Source organism: Lissotriton vulgaris, chromosome 9, assembly GCF_964263255.1.
Source record: "Lissotriton vulgaris chromosome 9, aLisVul1.2, whole genome shotgun sequence".
Classification (NCBI taxonomy): Eukaryota; Metazoa; Chordata; class Amphibia; order Caudata; family Salamandridae; genus Lissotriton; species Lissotriton vulgaris.
The window spans coordinates 1,240,843,163-1,240,862,149 of record NC_141697.1 but is presented as its reverse complement, the minus strand read 5'-3'; the positions used below and the strand labels follow the sequence as shown (position 1 = coordinate 1,240,862,149).

General features: G+C 51.3%; 1 protein-coding gene across 1 annotated transcript in view; it reads right to left on the bottom strand.

The window, feature by feature from the left end:
* STAB1 (stabilin 1) overlaps positions 1-18,987 on the bottom strand; it is a 756,575-nt gene that overhangs the window by 432,338 nt on the left and 305,250 nt on the right. The window contains exons 22-23 of the mRNA XM_086939405.1: positions 14,818-14,904; positions 9,642-9,753 (exon numbers count right to left, since the gene is read on the bottom strand). Of these exons, the coding sequence (XP_086795531.1) occupies positions 9,642-9,753; positions 14,818-14,904 (199 nt within the window). The remainder of the gene's footprint in view (positions 1-9,641; positions 9,754-14,817; positions 14,905-18,987) is intronic.

The window sequence follows — 18,987 nt, the reverse complement described above, 5'->3', positions numbered from 1 at the left end:
TCTTGGCAGAAAGCAGGCTTGAGCTGAGCGTGAGGGGCCGCGCTGAAAGTAAGTCATAGTTCACTGGTACAGAGGTAGGCTGGGCAGGATCTGTCAGAGTCGAAAGCCAGATGACGTCAATTACAAGACGGTTCTGAAGGACAACAACCCGCATGGCGGACTGCTCTTCTGTTAAGTTACCTAAGGCGGAGGCAGTTTCATTTACTACTGCTTCAAGTGTTCTAGTTAATCTGCGTATTAATTTACTATTCTGGACAGGTCCTAAAAAGAAAAAGAATCCTTTATTAAAATCAGTGTACTGTTCCCATGCCTTTTCTGTGTAGTCGACAAGTGGGATATCTCTTCTGGGTCTATTCTTTACTAGATTGGTATTTCTATGGTAATCAGGAGGAGCTAGAAAAACAGGTGGCAGAAGGAATGCAATGTAACAGGTACCATCCCAATCTGGAGGTAGACGTATGTATGCGGTATGACCACAAACAAAGTAAGAATGACTGATAGCTTTGAAGGACGATTTTCCATGATCACTGAATTCGACCACAGTAGTGCATTTACTATGACCTAAGTGTACTGAACCTTTCTTCTTGATACATAATTCACCAGTGACTGGCAATACTGACATAATGGGTAGAACTGGTGTGGCTTCGGATTCGACAGTGAGAATCATAAGGCTAATTGTATAATTACCTAATCCATATACTTCATTTTCTAGATCAGTTCCTATTCTAGTGGGAAGTCCCTCCTTATCTGGGTAACAGACGTCGAGCAGGACCAAGTTCATGTTTCCCCAAATCCAACCCCCATCGAAAACAGCAATATCAGGATCTAAAGAATTAATTATTTTAAACCATACAGCAAAAGTGTAAACGGTTTGCTGTAACATGGTGTCGCTAAAACTGGTGCTTGGCATAATGCTTTCTTTAATTCCTCAAAGGCTTGTGTGTGTTCCTGAGTCCAAGGGAGGGCAGTCGAAGTTGCTACCTCCTGCGTCGTTAACTGGATGAGTGGTTTAGCTAGAAATGCATATTGAGGAATCCATTGTCTGCAGTACGAGGTGAGGCCTATGAAGGCCCGCACTTCCTTTTGTGTCTGGGGTCGTGGCATATTTACAATTAACTGAATGCGATCGGGAGTGAGCTGTCTCCCCACTTTGGACAGCAAGTGACCCAAGTACACAACTTGCTGAACACAGAATTGTAGCTTCGAAGGAGACACCTTGTGTCCCTTGTCGGCCAGGAAATGCAAAACTGTCAATGATGCTTGTTCACATTCGGGCTCACTTCGTGCGGTGATCAGTAGATCATCGACGTATTGCAGTAAAGCGGTATTAACTGGCATTTGAATACAATCTAGTTGTCTTTTCAGTGCTTGACTATAGATGCTGGGGCTTTCTGTAAATCCTTGAGGTGCGCGGGAAAATTTGAAACTTCGTCCATTTAAACTGAATCCGAAGAGATATTGGCTCGCCGGATCAATAGGTACACTGAAGAAAGCGTTCTTGAGATCAATTACAGTAAAGAACGTTGCTTCTGAATCAATAGCAGTTAACAGGGAGGAGATATCGGGGACCACAGGATACTGTGGTACAATGCATTTGTTCAGCTCTCGAAGATCAATCACCAGCCGATATACTGGCGGTGCATTGGGGTCTGTACGTTTAAGAATTGGAATGATGGGTGAATTACAGATATTGGAGTTGGTCTCTACGACCACCCCCTGGGCAATAAGCTCTTCAATGATTTTCAGTAAAGCCACTACAGCATCGGGTGGTAACTTGTATTGTCTGATTCTGGGTAGAACAACTCCTGTCTTGAGTGTAACACGGTATGGAGTGATATGCATACAACCTACATCAGCTGGGCCTTTTGCCCATAAGTGATCTGGTACATTTTTCAGTCTGACATCAAAATCACGTAAAACATAATGACCCTTGAAATCCCGTAGAAAGAGTCTGACTCCCTCCGGGGAACAGCATATTATAGCTCCTAGAGCCTTCAGTGTTTTAATTCCTAACAGATTTTCTGGACATGATTTTGTAAGTAACAAATCTGTAACTCGGGATAATGGACCCACAGCTAATGGTACTGGTTCCGATACTTCATTTACAATAGGCTGTCCTGAAAAACCAAGGGAAACATTCTGTGAGCCTGAGAGGGGTGCCCCTGGGACTTCATTATGACTGATCGTAGTGCGACTTGCCCCTGTGTCAATTAAAAACTTTCTGTCTTTTCCCAATACGTGACTGTGTACATAAGGACCTTCTTGATCTACAGGAATTTCAATAAGAGGCAAATCACTTTCCCTCTCCAGGCTGTTTCATGTATATCGGGGGTAATCTGGATATGCAGATTGGGCATACTGGTACATCTGTTGTGAGACTTGCTGAGTCGCGGCAATGGGCTGTGGCTGCGGTACTGCTACGGTCTGTGCTGTGTGGGATGGAGCATGCGTAGGCTGCATATTCTGCATTGGCTGTTCGTTCTGCGAGGTCTGTTGATGACCATGTTCATGTCTAGGCGGATGCGGTCTTTCTTTAGTTTTACCTGTCGCGATGTTGTGTTTCAGGACTGGACATTCATGTACGTAATGACCTGGCTGCTTGCAGTAATTACATGTCCCTTTAACGGGAGCTGCAGAATGATTGGTCTGGGCCCCACCTTTTCTTTGACCGTCGGCTGGGACCGTCTGAGCTACTAACATTTTCATTTTCGTGTCTTTCATACGTTTCTGTTCCTGATCTTGTTCTTCCCTAATTCTGTTCTGGTGATATTGTAACATTTGTAACATCTGGGATGGCGTATTTGCCTGCCAAGTACTTTCAACTTTGTATACTCTATTTTTGACTAATGGTAGGGAATTCTCGACTAATTTTGATACAAAAAGGTGTGGATATGACTCGCTACTAGGTTGTAGGCCACTATTTATAATGAAACATTTCTCGAATCTGGAATAGAAGTCACTAGTATCTTCATCTTGTTTCTGTTTACAGGACGAGATTGCGTCCCAATCCTCCTTTCTAGTTGTCAATAATCTTGGCAAAACCTGTACTATTAAACCTGGTAATGCTTTAGTCTTATCCCCAAGGCCTAACCCTGGTATTCGTTTACTTTCTTCGTCTTCTATTTCTGCCCATGCTATCTTTGCCTCCCCCACCTCCCAATCTTTTTCCTTTAATTTCTCGTAAATGCCCGTGGGCAACAGTACTTTTAACATTTTCATAATATCATCATACGTGTAATCCCCCATGAGTAACATGTCTTTGAGCTCTCTGTGAAAGCCTGCAGGGTCTTTATCGTGACACGGGACTAATTTCTTCATTTCTAACAGTTCTAACTTAGTCAGTGGTGTGTGAACATATACACGCTTCAAAACTTGATCCGAACCCATAACTGGGTGTACTTCTCGTAAGGGGTTCTGACTTTCAATGCCACTCAGGCATTGCATGTGGTACGTTTTTCTTTCTGGAGGCGGGGCGGGAACATATTCAGAGCTTATGAAGGTGTTATATTTACGTCGTTGTTCTAGAATTATTTGTATTAATTTGGTACTGAAACCTCTCCATCTATCCATGAGTAGTGCTTCTAATGTTTCGTGTAAGGGACCTGGATCGGAATGATGGTTTCTGAACTTGATGAGGAGGTGCTGAATCATGTATACACCTGCTATTTTCTGCTCTTCTGGGGAAAGGTTCAAGAATGTCTGCACTAACGTATCATCATTATATATGTCTGGGTTTTCGGCCCATAACATGGCTGACCGGGCTAGTTCCTGTTCATCCATAGAATTGAGTACATGGTACCCCATTCGGTCTCGAAGCCTTTTATCAGTTTCCTGGAACTGATGTTCAGAAGAATTCGGATTTGTTAAAGCAGAGAAAAGAACTCTCTTGCTTTCCGGACGGATACCTTTCCTAAGGTAGTTTCCCTTACCTACATACGCTATAGTATCTGTAGACCTTCCTGGTGCTTCATGTTCTTCTTCCTCCTCGGAGGAAGCTTTATCATTCTCTTCCCGGTGTGCAGTTAATACTGCCTTTCTAATTTTCTGGGACATACTGGCTATGCAAGCCCCCCTATCATGTTTTCCTTCGGCTATATTTTGACCCCACTTGTTTAATCCGTCTAATTCACTTTGATCTGTCTCGGGCCTGTCTCGTTCTCTTATTAGACAATTTATGAAAAATCGTAATATCTGTGCTTGAATGTCAACTTTCTGTTTATGCATGGCATCTTTGACACTGTCAGGGTCTTTCCCTGTCTGTATAAACTCATATAGTCTGTCGAGACGTTCCTTCATTCCTACATAGCATAGCAAGTTATCAGTGGCAGATCTTAACCGTAGGGATGCCAATATCATTAGATCGTTTCTTCCGGGTACTGGATCATATCTGCAGACTGACATGTTTTCCTTTAATGCGTCAAGACGCGTCAAGTGGGGAGACTGGAAAGGATTCTGCGTGTCCCTTAAATTGAATCTGTGTGTCAATGGCGGGGTTTGAGGACCCGCAGTCGCACCTCCTGAGGCGGACGCTTGGGCATTATCTCTCCGCGGAGTCTGGATCTGAACTGGAATTTGTCGTTTAGTAGGATCAGGTAGGACTGGTTTCGGTAGGTCAATCTTGAGTGCGGGAAGTGGCGGAGCTGGCGGAACAGGGGAGGTCTGTCGTGGTACCGGCGGGACATGATCTGGGGGCGTAGTGCCACCCCCATCCCTGTCAGTAGGCAGGGCACGAACAGGCAGATTGGTGTAAGCTGGTGCTACATCCTCTAAATATGAATTTAGGAATATGTCTTTAGTAGTTTTATGCATTACTTTAGTTGGAACTAATGGTGTCGGTAAGTTTTTCGGTATTTCTGATAGGGCTTCAGATGTGCCATCTGCTGCAAGATACATACCGTTTACAAGATTATTTCGGGCGCGGTCTATCTGTTCTGTTTTTACTCGGATTCCTTCGATAACTAATTCGTTTTCTTGAGCCTTTTCTGATTCTTTAAGTCTGTCTTCTCTACGGAGTGCTTTCTCAGCACGCTTATGTGATTCCTTACGCCAAAATTCTATGGCGTCTTTCTGAGATTGTCTAGCTTTCTTTTTCCACAATGCTTCTTCTACCTTCATGATGCACTCGGCATCCCATGTTCCGGTGACAGGCCATCTGTGTCTTTCGTCTAGGTGTTTGGTGTAATCGGCCCATAAATCTAGATATAATATGGCATCTATGCCATGCTTGTGGTACATAAAATTGCCGGGAGTGTCCCTAGGGGGAATAGGAATTTCTTCCTCCAGTATCCCTTTCCTAGTTCCTATCTGCTTTAACTTGTTGAAAAACGGCATTTTGCTTACTTATTACTGAATGCTCAATCCTTATTCCTTAATACTCTTGACAGCTAGGTTATACGAGAAACACAATAATACACATTTAAACAGTCACATTCATACCACAACATTAATCACATAAGAACATTGAAGACATAGATGACTACCCCCCTATACTGGATGTACTGCTAAACAGTACAGATACACTGGTGTAACAGTGCAGAAATTCGGAATACTAGATATACTGCTAAACAGTACAGATACACTGCCTAAAAACAGTGCAGACCGGACTTGCGTACCCAAACCCGTCTAGATACGACCCAGCAATGGTACTCACCGGGAAGCACGGAAACAGAAGGCCTCGGAAAACTCGACTGGACTCGACTCGGTACTTCGGAAAACTTCGGAAAACTTCGGAAAACTTCGGAAAACTTCGGAAAACTTCGGAAAACTTCGGAAACCTGGTGGGCCTCTTGACACCTCGGACCTTGCTTCTTTCGGCTAGGCTCTGGTCGGGATCCTCCGCGCTCCTCACCGCCTCGTCTGGGCACTGATCGCAGTCTTCGTCACCTCCGTGGGTCAGAGGGAGATGCAGGAAATCCTGCCAGTACGCGTATGTTCCATCTAACTGATGGCAGGGGACAGAGCTTGCAACGCACCAACCGGCGCGTGAGGTGGGGGAGGGGTCCCTATTCGGGCGCCAAAATGACGTAAATAATTAATTTACTCTCTTAATTTCTATGCAGGTAAGTACTTAATCAATAATAACTCAATCGGAATGAAAAAAGACAGAGTCCGTGGTGTTAGAGTTTCTAAGGGTTTTATTCCTCATAAAGGAATGGTCTCGACCAGGATATCATGTTCTGACCACCACAGGGGTGTCAGAAGGGATAGAGCAAACTTTATTGATATTTCATGGCTTATATACTTAATTCACATCATAAGTAATAATGTAAGAGGCGTAACAGCTGAGAGAAGACAAGATAACAGTATACACGTGGTACTAGTACGTGATCAAGAGGCGTAAACTAGGCGTGAACCAGAGGTGTGTGCTAGAAACGTCACTGATAGGTGACGCAAGTGGGTGGCACCAAGGGGTGGTGCTAACAGAATTGTTGCAATGTCAGCAGAAATCGGAAGCTTGGATGCGCGCGCAGCTGCATGACGTGTGATTGAAGGGGTGCGGGGGATTTGACATTTACACTGACGGAAAGAGACAGAAGTCTGGCATGTCAGATCAACTTGTACTACTATCATATCTGATATCTGATGTTTAGGAACCATACTATCTGGGCGAAAAGGTCTCTAGGGCAGAAGCTATTCTATGCTAACTGTGGATGCGTGTATAAGCGCCTAAGTGTCTGTATGTGAAGCGTGGGGGCACGGGGCCTTCCATTGAAGCATGGCAACAGAGGCTATGATTTACTTGCATTGAGACAGGTCGGCCCTTTGGCTCTGCAGCTGGAGAGGATGTTTACAGGATCTAGTAGGCAGGAATGCATTCTCAAGGAGCGGAACAGATAACTCGAAGGTTATAGTCAGTCTTGGCAGAAAGCAGGCTTGAGCTGAGCGCGAGGGGCCGCGCTGAAAGTAAGTCAGAGTTCACGGGTACAGAGGTAGGCTGGGCAGGATCTGTCAGAGTCGAAAGCCAGAAAAGAGGCTCAATGGCAGGAATTCAGGGCCTACTCTGCTAGGAGCAGGAAAAACATGTAAAGTGTACTACAAAAAGACGGTGGCATAGCATACTTAGGAACGGACTACATAATCCATTCAGGGTGGATCTGAAAGAGGACAAGTTAACGTTGGACGCAAATGTATTTGCGTCTTCATAGCTGGCACAGGAGGGAAGTTACATGCACTTTAAGCCGGTACATGGAGTCGGTGGGGTGCGCGCTAGGGAACATAACATGACCAAAAATTTAATTTTCCTCAGGAGACAGACACTGAAGAGAAGGCACTATTATTAGGAGGACAGCAGTCTTAGAGGCATGGTCATTCGGGGAGTAGGCACCATCGAGGTGGCACAGTTTTCGCGTGTGGTGAACACCGACTGGGTGTGCACACTGGGCAGTCTTTGTTGAACCATGTTCACGACCAAACATGCAAGGACGTGGTCTGTGACGTCTCGGAGGTGTGGTAGGCCTCCCCGCCCCTCGTGAAACAAGCCAGTGAGTGGTGCACACAAGGGCCCGGCTGTCTTCAACACAGCGATGACAGGAAATTGACTCTGAATCAGTGACGCAGCTAGGCCGCCATCTGCCGATTACTGAAGACACATGGGAAGCGGGGGTAGGTGTAAAGCACTCCAATAAATCAGATTTAAAGTTAAAAAAACAAGCGCTGCCGCAAAAGCCAAGATAACGATCAGGGAGGAATGCAGCGTGCACAATGCGCGCCGCTGCTCGCTGCCAAGAACCCTAGGCCTTGGGAGTTAAAGTTTTGAGGAAAGGCGGGACATGCACCCGTCTTTGGCCATTTGCGTGCTTTCATTATTGAAAGCCACATGCAGAGGCCAATGAGATGTGTGGGAGGAGGCAGACCCAAACTGAGAAGTCTCTTGGAAATCGGAAGTGATTCCAAGAGGCCCTCACCTGGAGCAGCGCATTCGTACTGCGCTAGGCGAGACCTAAAAACGAGGAGCCCGATTCACAGAACTAACTTAAGACAAAATCCTAAACTTACTACTATTGGTATTCACAGAAGTTAGGATTTTGTCTTAAGTTTGTCTTAAGACAGACTTAAGTTAGGATTTTGTCTTAAGTTTGTCTTAAGTCTGTCTTAAGTTTGTCTTAAGTCAAACTTAAGGCAAAATCCTAACTTCTGTGAATACCAAAAGTAGTAAGTTTAGGATTTTGTCTTAAGTTAGTTCTGTGAATCGGCCCCGAGGAGAAATAAAGCTATTTCTCCTCATTGCGTCTCTTTCGGGAAGGCGCCCCATCTTGACACATTCACAGGTTTACTTGTCTTGGTAAATGTGGGAATCCTCCAGAATCCATGGGTGGATGCATAGGAACACGCCACTTGCTCTACCCATGGAATGCCTTCCCAGGGCAGAGTAACGTAACGCAGTGATTCCAGATTTACCAAGCAGTGCAGGACCGCGCAAGGTCGCTGGGCGTGGCTTGGTAAGTCTGACTTAAGAATTGTGTTGCCCCAGCATCTCCTTGCTTGATGCGTGATGCGTTGCCCTTACGTCACATTACATGATGTGTTGCCCTTGTGTCACCTTGTGTGACACAAGAGCTACACAACACTATTATAAATGTGTCCCTCAGTTCCTAGATTCTTCTTGATTATGAAGCCAGGGAGTTTTAGAATTTGTGCTGCAGGATATTAAAGTGACACTGAATGACAGGCAAAGAAAATACCTAAAATTAGGTTATTTAGTAGGGGAGAAGGCTATCAAACACACATATCCATCTCTCTCCCTCTCTCTCACACACACACATCTCTCTCACTCATCTCCCTCTGTCTCACACATACATCTATTCCTCTCTCACCCACACACATACATATCTCTCCCTCATGCATGCATATCTCCCTCGCTCTCCCACATACATCTATCCCTCTCTTAAACACACATACATATCTCTCCCTCTATCATACACATACATATCTTTCCCTCACTTTCACACACATCTACCTCATTGTCACATATACATTTATCCCTTTCTCTTAAACAAACACACACATATAAGTCTCCCTCTGTCTCGCACACACAAATACACACCTATCTCCCACTCACACATACCCCCCTTACTCACTCACACTCATCTCCCTCTTTCACACACATACATCTAGCCCTCTCTCACACATATATATAGATCCCTCTCTCTCCCACACACCTATCTCTCCCTCTCGCTCACACAAACACCTATTTCTTACTCTCCTTCACACAGACACATCTCTCTCCTACTCACACAAGCACTGCATATGCTGTTACAATTAGAAATACAACTGTGTTGTGACCTGCGGGCAATGAAAACAACCTGAGGGTCTATCTCTCAAATAGACTCTCTGCACATGCAACAAAGCAATTCAAGGCATAAGACGTGTGCGCTCCCTTGTCCAAGGGCGACTCCCCTATTCAGTGAGTGCATAAGTGACACTTTCAGCAGGGGGCGCTGTTGAGGACCCTCTCTGTGGCCTAAGAACAGAAAGGGGCGAGACACCTACGATGAACTGAAATTCACTGCTTGCTACTTTAACAGCGTCCCACTTTTATGTGTGAAGCAGAAAATGCCTGTTGGACATTCACTAGATATTCACTGGGCTAGTCTCTCTTTAATACCTTCAGTCCCACCTCCCCTAAGACATGCCCAACTGACCTTCTTCGCAGTTTTCTCCATGACGGTTTGGGTTCGAGCAGATGTGACAGGCCATTCCCTTGTAGTCCTCAAAGCACATACAGCTGCCGTTCCCGCGGATGCCATCGCTGCACTGCAAGAAGAGAAGAAGGAACACCTTGGCTCCTCTGGCTTACACTTACAGAGGTGAGAGGCAGCGCCATCTGGCGCTGGACACAGAAATACTCCATGAATGAGAGTGCAGGGGCATGAGGCATTGGTGAACCAATCAGACAGCTCTGGTGTAGGCCAGAGGAGTAGAGAGCAAGCAAGTCAATCAGGCCCCTCACACAGTGTGCAAGGGGTGGGGCACAAGAGAGCCAATCAGACAGCTCTGAGCAGAGGGGAGTAAAGAGCAGGCAAGCCAATCCTACACCTCCCAGAGACCCCCAGGGAGGTGTGGATCAGCTGATCCAATCATACAGCTCTGAGCAGAGGGGAGTAAATAGCAGGCAAGCCAATCCTACACCTCCCAGAGAGCCCCAATGAGGTGAGGATCAGCTGAGCCAATCATACAGTTCTGAGCAGAGGGGAGTAAAGAGCAGCCAAGCCAATCATACAACTCCCAGAGAGCACCAGAGGGGTGGGGTACAGCTCAGCCAATCAGAGAGCTCTGAGGGAACAAAGGGGAATAAAGAGCAGCCAAGCCAATCTGTCCTGCTGACTCTGCTGCACACTGTCCTGCTGACTCTGCGGCACACTGTCCTGCTGACTCTGCTGCACTGTTCTGTCCTGCTGACTGCTGCACTGCTCTGTCCTGCTGACTCTGCTCAGCTGCTCTGCCCTGCTGGCTCTGCTCAGCTGCTCTGCCCTGTTGGCTCTGCTGCACTGCTCTGTCCTGCTAACTGCTGCACTGCTCTGTCCTGTTGACTCTGCTGCACTGCTCTGTCCTGCTGACTCTGCTGCACTGCTCTGTCCTGCTGACTGCTGCACTGCTCTGTCCTGTTGACTCTGCTGCACTGCTCTGTCCTGCTGACTCTGTTGCACTGCTCTGTCCTGCTGACTGCTGCACTGCTCTGTCCCGCTGACTCTGCTGCACTGCTCTGTCCTGCTGACTCTGTTGCACTGTTCTGTCCTGCTGACTGCTGCACTGCTCTGTCCTGCTGACTCTGTTGCACTGCTCTGTCCTGCTGACTGCTGCACTGCTCTGTCCTGCTGACTCTGCTGCACTGCTCTGTTCTGCTGGCTCTGCTCAGCTGCTCTGCCCTGCTGACTCTGCTGCACACTGTCCTGCTGACTCTGCTGCACTGCTCTGTCCTGCTGACTCTGCTGCACTGCTCTGTCCTGCTGACTCTGTTGCACTGCTCTGTCCTGCTGACTGCTGCACTGCTCTGTCCTGCTGACTCTGCTGCACTGCTCTGTTCTGCTGGCTCTGCTCAGCTGCTCTGCCCTGCTGACTCTGCTGCACACTGTCCTGCTGACTCTGCTGCACACTGTCCTGCTGACTCTGCTGCACTGCTCTGTCCTGCTGACTCTGCTGCACTGCTCTGTCCTGCTGACTGCTGCACTGCTCTGTCCTGTTGACTCTGCTGCACTGCTCTGTCCTGCTGACTGCTGCACTGCTCTGTCCTGCTGACTGCTGCACTGCTCTGTCCCGCTGACTCTGCTGCACTGCTCTGTCCTGCTGACTCTGTTGCACTGTTCTGTCCTGCTGACTGCTGCACTGCTCTGTCCTGCTGACTCTGTTGCACTGCTCTGTCCTGCTGACTGCTGCACTGCTCTGTCCTGCTGACTCTGCTGCACTGCTCTGTCCTGCTGACTCTGTTGCACTGCTCTGTCCTGCTGACTGCTGCACTGCTCTGTCCTGCTGACTCTGCTGCACTGCTCTGTCCTGCTGACTCTGTTGCACTGCTCTGTCCTGCTGACTGCTGCACTGCTCTGTCCTGCTGACTCTGCTGCACTGCTCTGTCCTGCTGACTCTGTTGCACTGCTCTGTCCTGCTGACTGCTGCACTGCTCTGTCCTGCTGACTCTGCTGCACTGCTCTGTCCTGCTGACTCTGTTGCACTGCTCTGTCCTGCTGACTCTGCTGCACTGCTCTGTTCTGCTGGCTCTGCTCAGCTGCTCTGCCCTGCTGACTCTGCTGCACACTGTCCTGCTGACTCTGCTGCACTGCTCTGTCCTGCTGACTCTGCTGCACTGCTCTGTCCTGCTGACTCTGTTGCACTGCTCTGTCCTGCTGACTGCTGCACTGCTCTGTCCTGCTGACTCTGCTGCACTGCTCTGTTCTGCTGGCTCTGCTCAGCTGCTCTGCCCTGCTGACTCTGCTGCACTGCTCTGTCCTGCTGACTCTGTTGCACTGCTCTGTCCTGCTGACTGCTGCACTGCTCTGTCCTGCTGACTCTGCTGCACTGCTCTGTTCTGCTGGCTCTGCTCAGCTGCTCTGCCCTGCTGACTCTGCTGCACACTGTCCTGCTGACTCTGCTGCACTGCTCTGTCCTGCTGACTCTGCTGCACTGCTCTGTTCTGCTGGCTCTGCTCAGCTGCTCTGTCCTGCTGACTGCTGCACTGCTCTGTCCTGCTGACTCTGCTGCACTGCTCTGTCCTGCTGGCTCTGCTCAGCTGCTCTGCCCTGCTGACTCTGCTGCACACTGTCCTGCTGACTCTGCTGCACTGCTCTGTCCTGCTGACTCTGCTGCACTGCTCTGTTCTGCTGGCTCTGCTCAGCTGCTCTGTCCTGCTGACTGCTGCACTGCTCTGTCCTGCTGACTCTGCTGCACTGCTCTGTCCTGCTGACTCTGTTGCACTGCTCTGTCCTGCTGACTGCTGCACTGCTCTGTCCTGCTGACTCTGCTGCACTGCTCTGTTCTGCTGGCTCTGCTCAGCTGCTCTGCCCTGCTGACTCTGCTGCACTGCTCTGTCCTGCTACTCTGTTGCACTGCTCTGTCCTGCTGACTGCTGCACTGCTCTGTCCTGCTGACTCTGCTGCACTGCTCTGTTCTGCTGGCTCTGCTCAGCTGCTCTGCCCTGCTGACTCTGCTGCACACTGTCCTGCTGACTCTGCTGCACTGCTCTGTCCTGCTGACTCTGCTGCACTGCTCTGTTCTGCTGGCTCTGCTCAGCTGCTCTGTCCTGCTGACTGCTGCACTGCTCTGTCCTGCTGACTCTGCTGCACTGCTCTGTTCTGCTGGCTCTGCTCAGCTGCTCTGCCCTGCTGACTCTGCTGCACTGCTCTGTCCCGCTGACTCTGCTGCACTGCTCTGTCCTGCTGACTCTGTTGCACTGTTCTGTCCTGCTGACTGCTGCACTGCTCTGTCCTGCTGACTCTGTTGCACTGCTCTGTCCTGCTGACTGCTGCACTGCTCTGTCCTGCTGACTCTGCTGCACTGCTCTGTTCTGCTGGCTCTGCTCTGCTGCTCTGCCCTGCTGACTCTGCTGCACACTGTCCTGCTGACTCTGCTGCACTGCTCTGTCCTGCTGACTCTGCTGCACTGCTCTGTCCTGCTGACTCTGTTGCACTGCTCTGTCCTGCTGACTGCTGCACTGCTCTGTCCTGCTGACTCTGCTGCACTGCTCTGTTCTGCTGGCTCTGCTCAGCTGCTCTGCCCTGCTGACTCTGCTGCACTGCTCTGTCCTGCTGACTCTGTTGCACTGCTCTGTCCTGCTGACTGCTGCACTGCTCTGTCCTGCTGACTCTGCTGCACTGCTCTGTTCTGCTGGCTCTGCTCAGCTGCTCTGCCCTGCTGACTCTGCTGCACACTGTCCTGCTGACTCTGCTGCACTGCTCTGTCCTGCTGACTCTGCTGCACTGCTCTGTTCTGCTGGCTCTGCTCAGCTGCTCTGTCCTGCTGACTGCTGCACTGCTCTGTCCTGCTGACTCTGCTGCACTGCTCTGTCCTGCTGGCTCTGCTCAGCTGCTCTGCCCTGCTGACTCTGCTGCACACTGTCCTGCTGACTCTGCTGCACTGCTCTGTCCTGCTGACTCTGCTGCACTGCTCTGTTCTGCTGGCTCTGCTCAGCTGCTCTGTCCTGCTGACTGCTGCACTGCTCTGTCCTGCTGACTCTGCTGCACTGCTCTGTCCTGCTGACTCTGTTGCACTGCTCTGTCCTGCTGACTGCTGCACTGCTCTGTCCTGCTGACTCTGCTGCACTGCTCTGTTCTGCTGGCTCTGCTCAGCTGCTCTGCCCTGCTGACTCTGCTGCACTGCTCTGTCCTGCTGACTCTGTTGCACTGCTCTGTCCTGCTGACTGCTGCACTGCTCTGTCCTGCTGACTCTGCTGCACTGCTCTGTTCTGCTGGCTCTGCTCAGCTGCTCTGCCCTGCTGACTCTGCTGCACACTGTCCTGCTGACTCTGCTGCACTGCTCTGTCCTGCTGACTCTGCTGCACTGCTCTGTTCTGCTGGCTCTGCTCAGCTGCTCTGTCCTGCTGACTGCTGCACTGCTCTGTCCTGCTGACTCTGCTGCACTGCTCTGTTCTGCTGGCTCTGCTCAGCTGCTCTGCCCTGCTGACTCTGCTGCACTGCTCTGTCCTGCTGACTCTGTTGCACTGCTCTGTCCTGCTGACTCTGCTGCACTGCTCTGTCCTGCTGGCTCTGCTCAGCTGCTCTGTCCTGCTGACTCTGTTGCACACTGTCCTGCTGACTCTGCTGCACTGCTCTGTCCTGCTGACTCTGCTGCACTGCTCTGTTCTGCTGGCTCTGCTCAGCTGCTCTGTCCTGCTGACTGCTGCACTGCTCTGTCCTGCTGACTCTGCTGCACTGCTCTGTCCTGCTGACTCTGCTGCACTGCTCTATCCTGCTGGCTCTGCTCGGTTGCTCTATTCTGCTGGCTCTGCCCAGGTGCACTGTTCTGCTTGCTCAAGTCTGCTCCTCACTGTCCTGCTTCATCCCTTTCTGCCCATCCCTGCCTTCCTTTATCCTACCCTGGACCATCCTTATTGTGCTGCTCTGTCCTGCTGGCTCTGCCCTGCTGCTTTGTCCAACTTGTTCTTCTGAGCAGCCCTGTCTTCCTTTGATGAGATACTTTGTCTGCTGGCTTTACTCAGCTGCTCTGTCCCGTGGCTGTGCTAAGCTTCTCTGCCCTCCTTACTCTGCTAATCTGCTCTGTCCTGTGTCTCTGCTGAGCTGCTACCGGTTCCTTGTCATACTGTCCAGATGTGTCCTACTCTGATGAACTACCCGGCTCTGCCCCGCATCCAACAGCTCAGGTCCTACTTACAAGGCCTCGTCCAAAGCAGGGGTTGCTGAATCCAGCAGGGCACTGCCTGCAATCAGGTCCAAAGAATCCCTTGCAGCAGCCGGGCTCCTGTGGAGAGGAGGAAAGAAGACAGGGTCAGACTGAGACTGATGCACCCTGTGACTTGTGGCAGCTGCCTGGTGGGGGTTGGGGGGGGGGGCTCCTGTGGAGAGAAGGAAAGAAGACAGGGTCAGACTGTGACTGATGCACCCTGTGACTTGTGGCAGCTGCCTGGTGGGGGTTGGGGGGGGGGGGGGGGCTCCTGTGGAGAGAAGGAAAGAAGACAGGGTCAGACTGAGACTGATGCACCCTGTGACTTGTGGCAGCTGCCTGGTGGGGGTTGGGGGGGGGGCTCCTGTGGAGAGGAGGAAAGAAGACAGGGTCAGACTGAGACTGATGCATCCTGTGACTTGAAGCAGCTGCCTGGTGGGGGTTGGGGAGGGGGGCTCCTGTGGAGAGGAGGAAAGAAGACAGGGTCAGACTGAGACTGATGCATCCTGTGACTTGAAGCAGCTGCCTTGTGGAGGGTGGGAGGGAATGGGGGGGGGCATGGAGCCAAACTGCGACTGGCCTGGAGGGCACTCTGGCACTGCCGAATGAGCCAGCTTGAAAGGGTCAGTGTGTGGATTCATTGCCAAGCTGCAAGCATCTGTGACACAGTGGTCAGTGAAGAACACCGTTCCTACCCACAAGACTCCCTCCACGACCAAGGACCCGCCTACATGAACCACAGCCTTAGCTTCCACCTACCTCCCAGGAACCTTCGCTCTCCCCACCCCACCCTTGCACAGGTACCACACATCTGCACCGGAGGATGCTCCTCCCACCTCGCCGCCAAGTCCCGGATCACCATCACTGACTCACTTCAGGAAGGGACTCTAGACCAGGCTCTTCAACTAGTACCGCAGCACAGCGCCTGGATACCCCCTCGGGTAATAGGCACCGCAGCACAGCGCTTGGATACCCCCTCGGGTGATAGGCACCACAGCACAGCGCCTGGATACCCCCTCGGGTAATAGGCACCGCAGCACAGTGCTTGGATACCCCCTCGGGTGATAGGCACCACAGCACAGCGCCTGGATACCCCCTCGGGTGGTAGGCACTGCAGCACTGTGCCTGGATACACCCGGGGTGATAAGCACCGCAGCACAGCGCGGGGATACCCCCTCGGGTTTTAGGCACCGCAGCAATGCACTTGGATACCCCCTCGGGTGGTAGGCACCGCAGCACTGCGCCTGGATACACCCGGGGTGATAAGCACCGCAGCACAGCTCCTGGATACCCCCTCAGGTGATAGGCATTGCAGCACAGCGCCTGGATACCCCCTCGGGTGATAAGCACCACAGCACAGCGCCTGGATACCCCCTCGGGTGATAAGCACCGCAGCACAGCTCCTGGATACCCCCTCAGGTGATAGGCATTGCAGCACAGCGCCTGGATACCCCCTCGGGTGATAAGCACCGCAGCACTGCGCCTGGATACCCCCTCGGGTGATAAGCACTGCAGCACAGCGCCTGGATACACCCTCCGGTGATAGGCACCGCAGCACAGTGCCTGGATACCCCCTCGGGTGATAAGCACCGCAGCACAGCGCCTGGATACCCCCTCGGGTGATAAGCACCGCAGCACTGCGCCTGGATACCCCCTCAGGTGATAGGCATTGCAGCACAGCGCCTGGATACTCCCTCCGGTGATAGGCACTGCAGCACTGCGCCTGGATACCCCCTCGGGTGATAAGCACCGCAGCACTGCGCCTGGATACCCCCTCGGGTGATAAGCACCGCAGCACAGCACCTGGATACCCCCTCGGGTGATAAGCACCGCAGCACAGCACCTGGATACCCCGTCGGGTGATAAGCACCGCAGCGGTTTCTTCACTAGGGCTGGGGATCGTCGCCTCTACCCACTGGGAGTCAGGCAGGAAAAAGAAAATGGCAATGAAAAGATTCAATTGCCATTTTCTTTTTCTGAGATGCGCACTCCCCGCACGGCAGCCCGCCTTCCCCGAGCCCAGAGACAGGCGGGGCGTGTCCTCTGATGCCGATTGGCAGCTGAGGACAGGAGCAGAGGCTGGCTGGATGCTCCAAAGTGCGCATGCCACTTTGGCCGGCTGTCTTGCGCAGGCCAAAGTGACGTGTGCATGTCTTAGACAGCTGGATGGAGACCAAGCACAGGCCGACAGAGCCTGAAGGAGCGTCCAGCCGGAACGCGCCATCCAATCCTGGCGCTGCTCTCGCAGCAGCGCCAGGATTCGATAAGGGAGTTGGCCGGGCCGTGCTGCAGGAAAGAAGACGATCGCACCCAGAGAGAGGGGTGCAGCCAGATAAGTGATTTATTTTTATTTTCCTCCTATGGCAGGCCTTAACAATCCTGGAGGCTTGATTTTAGGTGAGATGGTGCTCTAGCATGAGCTGAGCTTGTCCGCAGCCTTCAGGACCAACTCCCTTAGCTGTTCTGGGATATTGCTATACCATATACTCTTAAGTGCATTATAATCATCGCGGTTACTTGCTAAATTTGGTTTGGCTTTATCAAAACATGTCGTGTAAGGTGTCATACGCTTTGGAATACTACCCCCTCGCCAGTTCTGGCGACGGGGGTAGCATTCCACCCTTCTAGAGGGAGAAGACATGTTACTTTGCTTAAACGCGGTTAAATCTAACCAAAGCCTCAGCATCACAAAATGGATGCTGCTGCCACAGACACAAGTCTGGCCTCCTGCTGCTGACCGAAACTCCAGCAGAGGAGGCCTGGACAAATGGTATCCTGTCACAGGGAGGTGTTACACCACCCCAGACAGGAGATAGTGGATTGTAGCAGGGAGGGTTGAATGAAACTAGACACTGCCTGGGGCGCACAAGGCGTCCCATGCATAGCCCAGTTCAAACCGGTGCTGAGGCACTCCAGCCCCAGCTCTGGCATGAAACTGGACAAAGGGAAAGGGGTGTAACCACCCCCTTCCTGGATCCCACCCATATGAGGGACCTAGCAGGTGATCCAGCCCCTTGATTCGGAATAAAGGTAGGAGCTGTGCCAATGCAATTTTGATCATCCTGACTGAAACTTTGAAACGAAACTCTGGACCTTTCAACATCCTACTCAACGTAGAAGACTGAAGAATCTCCCTTGTGGTCAAAGAGTGGCCACCCTGTGCAAGCAGGCACCATCAGCGCGACAAGACTTTCTTTGCCGTTGCTCCCGCCGGAGCTCGAACGACAGAGACCAACAAGACATGGACTCCCAGTTTTCCAACAGCCCGATCCACAGTCCTAGCAAAGCTTAGACCCATGGAGGCGACGAGAGTCGTGGGACCGGCCATCTTGAAAAGTCAATGAAGTGCTTCCAGCGCAGCCCCCGAGGTACCCTCGACGCTGTGCTTTGGGGTTTGAGACACCCCAGCTTCGAGCAGCCTGTGCTCCAAAGATCACCTCTCCACACTCTCCAAGTGCTGTGTGGGGCCCTTTTGCACTTTTCCTGCTCGACGCGTTGTCTAGTTGCTTGCCCGTTGGCTAGTGGCCTCTGTGACGACGAAACCTCAAAACAACACTGCTGGTCTGGTTGCTCCAGACTGGCCCCAGCTCCCCTGAAAAGGAGCCATCGATCTGACCCTCCCGGTCCGATCAGGAAGACATCTTCGAGTCCTGCGTGGGTTACCTTTGCCAAGGCTTGGTGACTCCGAATCGAGTACCGACACCGTCGACAGCAAGAGCCTTTGTGGGACCGCTCGTGTTCACTAGCTGGTCATCCTCGATTCTTCCTGGTCCACGTGGCAGCGGAGACAAACACCTCAACATCACCTGATTGCAACCCGACATCGCCTGGTCCCTTCCTGGTTCCTCGCTAGTCACTGGCTAGTGACCTGAACTCTGTCCCCTCTGCTTTCAGGTACTCTACATCTTCGATCCACCCTTGGATCCGACCGGACTCTTCTCTCCTGGCCGACCTGCAGCATCCACATCTCCAGGCTCCATAGAACTTCACGACGAAACCCGACACGCTTTGGCACCAATGCACCCGCTTCCTGTGGGTGAGGTAACGATCTAACTCTGGTGCTCCTATAGTGGATACCTCCTCTAGTGTCCTAGTTTTAAGTGGCTAAGTTCTAGTCCAGTCGGAAGTCTCTGAAACCTATAACTTTCTGATTTTTATGCA